The following is an 8,474-nucleotide window of genomic DNA, read 5'->3' as shown; positions in this document are numbered from 1 at the left end:
CTATGTAGTGACATCTTATAGTCCTCTACCAAGTTTGTTCAAATTATGCCCCTGGGGTTAAATTTGACCCTGCCCCGGGGGGTCAAAACATTGAAAATTTGCTTATATAAGGCCTATTTTGTGCAAACTTTAATAATCTTCTTGTCTATAACCATTAGGCATAGGGCTACCAAATTTGGAATGTAGTGACATCTTATTGTCCTCTACCAAGTTTGTTCAAATGATGCCCCTGGAATCAACTTTGACCCTGCCCCGGGGGGTCAAAAAATTGAAAATTTGCTTATATAAGGCCTATTTTGTGAAAACTTTAAAAATCTTATTGTCCATTACCATTGGGCCTAGGGCTACCAAATTTGGTATGTAGTGGCATCTAATAGTCCTCTACAAGTTTGTTCAAATTATGCCCCTGGGGTCAAATTTGACCCTGCCCTGGGGGTAAAAAAATCTAAAATTTGCTTATATAAGGCCTAATTTGTGCAAACTTTAAAAATCTTCTTGTCCATAACCGTATGGCATAGGGCTACCAAATTTGGTATGTACTGACATCTTATAGTCCTCTACCAAGTTTGTTCAAATTAAGCCCCTGGGATCAAATTTGACCGTTCTCCAGGGGTCACAAAATTGAACATATGCTTATATCGGGCCCATTTTGTGCAAACTATAAAAATCTTTTTGTCCATAACCATTGGGCCTATTTCTACCAAATTCGGTAGGTAGTGACATCTAATAGTTCTCTACTTAGTTTGTTCAAATTATGCCCCTAGGAACAAATTTGACCTTGTCCCAGGGGTCACAAAAATGAACATATTCTTAAATAAGGCCTTTTTTGTGCAAACTTTAAAAATCTTCTTGTTCTTAATTATAGAGCTTAGGGCTACTAAATTTGGTATGTAGTGATATCTAATAGTCCTCTACCAAATTTGTTCAAATTATTCCACTGGGCTCAAATTTGACCAGGCCCCGGGGGTCACAGAACTGAACGTATAACGTTTACCAGTGGAGATTACTGCGCCTGTTTGGCTGTGACCAATAACAACATCAAGATCTTGTAAACATGAGATAAAACCCTGTCATTTAGTGCCATTTTAGGTCAGATGGTGACTGCTTACAAAGGCATTGAAGTAAGAACATGTGTTATGAATGTTTTTCTTATAAACTGAAAAAAGTCGGGTTTTATTTAAATATGTCGAAAGTGACCATATATCCGGATGAAAATATTTTGGATGACATGTTAATTTCATGTCTTTTTTATAGTGTTAAAACCAGTTTAATAATATATTATTGATTTTAAAAACACAGCTTCCATGAACATAATTATTTCAAGGAAAGTCAATATATGATACTGCACGGTAAACTCAAACTTTGTATCGAAGAGAAGGTGTTGAAATTAATGAAGTGCAATGTCTTTACTATCGTATATGCTGCTTTTTAATAACTAATGATTCATTGTTCCATTTGTGAATCGTGACTGATTATGAATTGTTGAAATGATTGTCAATTGCTTAACAATCCATATATATTTCTGACCATTTTATAATTTTCTTAATATTAGTTATGAATTGATCTTAGAAGTCAAATGTATTACTTAATTAAATACATTTATAAATATAAAGAAATAATCTTTAGATTATCATAATATTCACAGGCTTGTTGGTCTTAGGGATGTGTGGGTTGATGAGCAATTTCTCCTTTTATTACAATTATTTCTACCCTACCTGATCATTTCCTTCATATTCCATTTTAATTCAATTGACGTCTGCAACCTCTTTCAAATTGGGAAAGTCCACAATGTGTTGTTTGGTAAAGGGATAAGGAATTTTGATTCCTATGGGTCTTGTGAATCTGTTTCAAATCAAATGCGTAGATTTGATCTTCAGCATAAAAAAATATGTGAAATAGAAAGAACGACAATATATTTTGGAGAGATAAATGTACCTACGTTATAAGCAAAGGACCTGTGCAACAATTCCCAGGCTTTTTTGTCTGTTTAGTTAACACGGTAGTAACTTTTTCCACATATAAAAATGCTCATCCTTCCAACTTTAAGCGCCCAGTGGGACGAGGGATAGAAAGAGAAAGTCACAATTTGCTTGAGTACATTTCAACCCATGCGCATTACACGTTTTTTCGCAAAGAAAAACAGTGGAGCGATGCAGGGCCATCATGGCCCTCTTGTTTAGCTTACCTGAGCACAAGGTGCTCATGGTGAGCTTTTCTGATCGCCTTTTTTCCGTCGTGCGTTGTCCGTTGTGCGACGTCAACATTTGCCTTGTTCACTCTCTAGAGGCCGCATTTATTGTCCAATCTTCATGAAATTTTAACAGAAGATTGGTCTCAATGATATCTTGCATGAGTTCGAAAATGGTAACGTTTCCTTGAAAAACATGGCTGCCAAGGGGCTGGGCATTTTTCCTTATATAGCTATAGTAAAATCTTGTTCACTCTCTAGATGCCACATTTATTGTCCAATCTTCATGAAATTTGGTCAGGAGATTGGTCTCAATGATATCTTGGATGAGTTCGAAAATGGTAATGTTTGCTAGAAAAACATGGCTGCCAAGGGGCGGGGCATTTTTCCTTATATGGCTATAATAAAATCTTGTTAACTCTCTAGAGGCCACATTTATTGGCCGATCTTCATGAAACTTGGTCAGAAGATTCATCCCAATGATATCTTGGACGCGTTCCAAAGTAATGCCGGTTGGTTGAAAAACATGGCCGCCAGGGGGCGGGGCATTTTTCCTTATATGGCTATAGTAAAACCTTGTTTACACTCTAGAGGCCAAATTTATTTTCCGATCTTCATGAAATTTGGTCAGAAGATTGGTCTCAATGATATCTTGGATGAGTTAGAAAATGGTAACGTTTGCTTGAAAAACATGGCTGCAAAGGGGCGGGGCATTTTCCCTAATATGGCTATAGTAAAGCCTTGTTAAAACTCTAGAGGCCACATTTATTGTCCAATCTTCATGACATTCGGTCAGAAGATTGGTTTCAATGATATCTTGGATGAGTTCGAAAATGGTAACGTTTGCTTGAAAAACATGGATGCCAAGAGGCGGGGCATTTTTCCTTATGGCTATATATGGCTATAGTAAAATCTTGTTAACTCTCTAAAGGCCACATTTATTGTCCGATCTTCATGAAACTTGGTCAGAAGATTCACCCAAATAATATCTTGGATGAGTTCGAAAATGATGCTGGTTGGTTGAAAAACATGGTCACCAGGGGGCGGGGCATTTTTCCTTATATGGCTATAGTAAAACCTTGTTAACACTCTAGAGGCCACATTTATTTTCCGATCTTCATGAAACTTGGTCAGAAGATTTGTCCCAATAATATCTTGTAATCTCAGGTGAGCGACTTTGGGCCTTCAGGCCCTCTTGTTTTCTATAGACGTGCGTTATTTTTTTATATCCCTAATGTTTATTCTTAAGTAAACAAGAAATGTCTTTACAAAAATCAATCGTGGTTGAAATTGATATTCAAATGTTATTCCTTTAATATAGAACACAATGACCAAGCAGTTAGATTTCTCGGATCCAAATATACAATATGTACAAATAAAGGTATTCTAAAATATTACGAAGAAAAATATAATATTAATACAATTAATACCAATTGATGAAATATGTAGCATATTGATATAAATAAATGTACCATTTTGGGGCGGTCAGTCATGACGGGGCATGGATTTAAAACTCTTTGCCGATTACTATTGATCTGTGTTGTACCCTACAATGTAGTTTCAGAAGTGTACATAAGTCTATGTTTAGCATGGAATCCACGGACGGGGTGTAACCGTTTAACGCTATGCATAGTTCGAAAGTTAATAACATCTACTGAGCTTTTAAGGCACACACTTGAAAATAATATATATACATATACATGTATGAATACTAATGAACGTGTGCAGATAAAATATATGTCTGTGGTCATTTCATCGGGTTACTCAGAAGATGTAGATTATACTATCCAAGCGGAAGAATAATCGAGCGTGATGTCATGGGACGGCTCTTTTTTGTCCTGAATATTTGATCATTTAACATACATGTATAATACAATTTGATATTATATAGTTATATAAAACAAAAATAATAGAAATGAAGCCAAATTGAATTTTTTTCTATATAAATATATATTGATTTGCTGATCAAAGATATAGTCCCATAATTTTGATTCTTACTGTGCCAATTCGGTTGTTTGTTTCTTCATATAAGGTCATTTACTTCCAACACAACTTATATTCAACAAGACGCTATTTATTCCATTCGCTCGCGGGAAGCGACCATGCCTCGGTCAGCACAAGGTTCAATACATTATGCTAATCTGCTTCGCCTCTTTACTCTAGAGGTACACGCTGCAACTTCCACCAACGTCTGGACCAGTTTTTACCGGAAAAGTAAAGTTAAACCTGAGTCCATTTTCCATTGAAGGTGATCCCACGATAAAACTTCGATTAATTTGTTTGGCCTATTTACTAAAGATCTACACACGTATTAGCTGCTATTTCCACCAAAGTTTCAGCCGGATTTAAACGGACAATTGAAATTAAAACTGCGTCCCAACCATTTGCCATTGTAGGTGATGCCACGATGAACCATGGGGTCCCATGGCACCTTACTTCAGCCATTACCCATCAATATCATCAATTATTATCATCATCTGTAATAAAGGTGTTGATGCGGGCTTTAACACTTTGATGTTGATGTTTATAAATTTGTTTTAATAGTTTTTTTATATAAAATGTTTAATACAGTCAGTGTTCTAATTCCAAAACTAGACCTTTGTCACTTACATTATGAATACCCCAACACCGCTTTGTCATCCACGTTAAAAAAACTCAGGACCGCCTTATTGTACACATGTCCCTTTCAGACACAAATATATATTTTGCATTTTTTTATTCAAATTATTTTGCATTGAAAAACATTCTAATAGAGGTTTCATGGACATGACATTGCTTTATATATCACATTGCCAACACATTTAAACCCCTATAACTGCAGTGTAAATATAGGCTGTGTCTAACATTATACATGTATATTACACAAATGTCTTGGATTTCAAAATACTTTTAAATGTGGCATCTTTATAAGCGGACTGTGCCTTAATGCGATGATTGGATAACATTCTTTACGGTTGTATGATAATATGCACCTCATATGATTTGATAATGCGTACTGTCATATGAGGTCAAGTACTGATAGCTGATATGATTATCTGTAAACAGTACGGTCCAAAGTATTATATTAAATGATTTTAGCCATCAGATGGTGGGTGTAATTTAAGGAATATAGATTTCTACTGAATATTTATAATAGTGGATCAATATGTCTACGTTTTCTCAGCAACTTAAGCTAAAGGTTCTGATACAGTTATAGACTTTTGTTGTTCGTCTTGTCTAGAGCACACAATTGACCTAAGAGTTTAACTGCGATAACTGTACAACATTTTACTGTGCAAAAAGTTTTAGCCTGCATGGTCAGTTGTTTGGGAAACATGTCACATATGGAAGGAGGGACACAAATAAATGCCAGTGCCAAATGAGTGGAGGATTTATTTTTCATAAAAGTGGCCTTCGTGAAGACAGACGACTAGAACTGTGTTGTCATGACCACTGTCTGCTGTGCTGCAATACTTGTGTTGTCCTCAATCACAGGTAATTCAGACATATACTTGCTTTTAAAAATCTTTGTTGTTATAGATAGACCATTCAATACAGTATTATTTAGATCAATGATTTTTTTAGTAAAATTGTGGTAAACATGAAATGCGAATACAAAACTGTGATGACTAATATTAATAATTTGTCTATACAAATAGAAATACGAATTAAAATGACAACAATTCATATCAAACTACTTGCAAATAGCAGACCAAGGTTATGTTTATGAGTGTGCTGTTTTCGTCTGAACATTTATAGAATGCATGATTATTGTTATACCCAAATTACCATTGGTAATTGGGGCTATTTAGGAGTCACAGTGTCGGTCGGTCTGTCGGTTCCAACAATTTAATCCGATCTTCACCAAACTTGGTCAGAAGTTGTATATGGATGATATCTAGGTTAAGTTTGAATATGGATCATGCCGGGTCAAAAACTAGGTCAATGGATCACTTAGTGTGTTTTAAACCAAAGGTTTGTCCGGACAATAACTATGTGATGCATCGTTAGATTTTAAAATGTCTTGGTAAATTGGTTCACCATCATGGGACGATGTGTCTTGCGAAAGAAGTACGCCGATATCTCAAAGGCCAATGTCACACTTGGATTTCAAAGGCCAACATGCCCATAAATGAGCTTGTCCGGACAATAACTTGTAATTTATTGAGACATTTTAAAATCATTTTGCACATTTGTTCACCATCATTGGACGGGCGTATTGTGAGGCCTGCACAACCGTTATGTTAATTATTGTGCTCCTTCAATCTAGACTTGAACAGGATGTTTTCTTATGGTGCAGTCTGCCATCGTTAGGTTAATTAGCGTGTCCTTTCCATCTGAGCTTTCAGAGGACGTATTCTTATTGTAGATCATGCGTATCACCAAAATGTTTTAAATCAATCTTACTGTGTTTAATCATGTTTAAATTATGTTTAATAGGTGACTCTGAACAATTGATTGTTTCTACGACAAAAGTTGACTCTATGAAGACAATTTTGTTGATGTAAACATTATGGCGAGTTTAGCTGATGTGTTTAAGGAGAAAGAACGGTCGAACTGGCTCAAGGCATGGCTAGCATTAGACATTGCAAAGTCTGGCTTGGAACACTTAGCTGACAATGAGGCTCAGAATTTTCACCAGCACATTTACAGCCAAGTAACATCTAATCTAAAGTCACAATCATATACTTGCAACAGCTGTAACACAGAGAATTTACTGAGACACCAACAGTGTCCAATCATGATTTGTGATAAAGTTTTCCAGGAAATAATTAAGGAACATCGGTACAACAAAAAATGTTCTTGGAATAATACATCTGCGACATTATGGCAAACGAATCATTGGGAAATAGCGAAATGTTACATCCAAACGGGTGGATATGCTGAAAAGATATCGATTCAAGATACCGATTTCAACGGAGTCGTCAGTTTTATGCTGAACTGCAAACGCTTTGATAGCAAGTTTTCTTTTCCAATAACACACGGAAAGCCAACCCAGAACAAACCTGCATGCCTCCTGTATAAGGTAAGAACTCCAGTGCCTTCTGACACAGGTAGTGTATTTTCTACCATATACTTTAAATATAAGAATTTCAGGAGTTAGACGTATACATGAATGAACAATGATGTGAAATTGATATATACACTTCAACACCGTTATTTCGAAGTCGTCGGGACCGTAAAAAAAACTTCGGATTAACGATTATTCGAAATAAACATTTGACAGAAGACTTCTTTCTCTGTACAAATAAAACGTTGTGGAATTCGCATGGTTCGATTACACGCTAATATTTATAATGGTTTTACTTAAAAACGTAAACTAGTCAGATAGCAATAGATTTCTATTTGTAACAAACGGAGGAATAAAACGATTCTTTTTCTTCTTCTTTTATTTTTCTCTAATTACAGAACATATAAAATACGATGAACAGCACACATTATAATACATGTAAATACATATATGTACATTTTCGGAAATGAATAAACTTTTTTTAATAAGACGCGATGTCTCTCTGAACATCGGCGTTAGCAGCACTAAACTGGACGCATGTAACATATTTCTCCAATTTGTCAAGGACATTCAACAATTCACTTCCGCCCGTGTTTTGTTCGCAGAACTGCCTTACGTCGTTGATGCGATCACACATTGATTGGATATCATGTTTATTCTTGTGTTGTCGGCCTCGTCGTCGTCGCTGAATTCATCTTTTAAGTACTGCGTCCGCTGATCGCTGGCCGATTAAGTCGCAGAAGACAAAGGTGTAATTATCGGTTTTTGATTCAAAGCGCAGACGACAAAGGTGTGAAATTACGCTGAGTGTTTTGCAGTTTTGACTTCGGATTAAAGATTGATAATTAGGTGCGAATGAGGTGTTGGGACCGACAGAATCCCTTCGAATTAACGATTTCTTCGGTTTAACGAAGTTCGGATTAACAATGAAATTTTACATTAAACAAAGAAGAACCAAAATCGGGACCCGGAAAATACTTCGAAATAACGGTGACTTCGGATTATCGGTGTTCGAAATAACGGTGTTGAAGTGTATATGACTTTACGTTTAAAGGATCGTACACTTCAAACAAGCATTGCACTAAAATCGTCTGCTAAGAACATTGTACATAACCTAGCTTTTCTGAGGTTTTCATTAAAATAAAAATACTGATTTTTTTGCGGAGCTATCTTTGACGCGCTATTTCATAGTCAAGATTTAAACAGGACGTGTTTGTTTTGTATTACTAACAATAACTGATGTGCATGTTTTCTCAATAGGATAACTGTCACATTTGTAAAATACATAACAACTTT

The 8,474-nt window shown here is 35.8% G+C and overlaps 1 protein-coding gene across 1 annotated transcript in view; it reads left to right on the top strand.

Moving 5' to 3' along the window:
* The first annotated feature begins 5,225 nt into the window (after window positions 1–5,225).
* Window positions 5,226–8,474, top strand: part of LOC127841291 (uncharacterized) — a 462,698-nt gene continuing 459,449 nt past the window's right edge. Inside the window, exons 1-2 of the mRNA XM_052370013.1 lie at window positions 5,226–5,662; window positions 6,608–7,193. Coding sequence (XP_052225973.1) covers window positions 6,681–7,193 — 513 coding nt within the window. The 5' untranslated portion in view covers window positions 5,226–5,662; window positions 6,608–6,680. The remainder of the gene's footprint in view (window positions 5,663–6,607; window positions 7,194–8,474) is intronic.

The sequence above is a fragment of the Dreissena polymorpha genome, chromosome 8 (assembly GCF_020536995.1).
Source record: "Dreissena polymorpha isolate Duluth1 chromosome 8, UMN_Dpol_1.0, whole genome shotgun sequence".
Classification (NCBI taxonomy): domain Eukaryota; kingdom Metazoa; phylum Mollusca; class Bivalvia; order Myida; family Dreissenidae; genus Dreissena; species Dreissena polymorpha.
The sequence above is the reverse complement of the archived record's forward strand: the minus strand, read 5'-3'. Positions and strand labels throughout refer to the sequence as shown.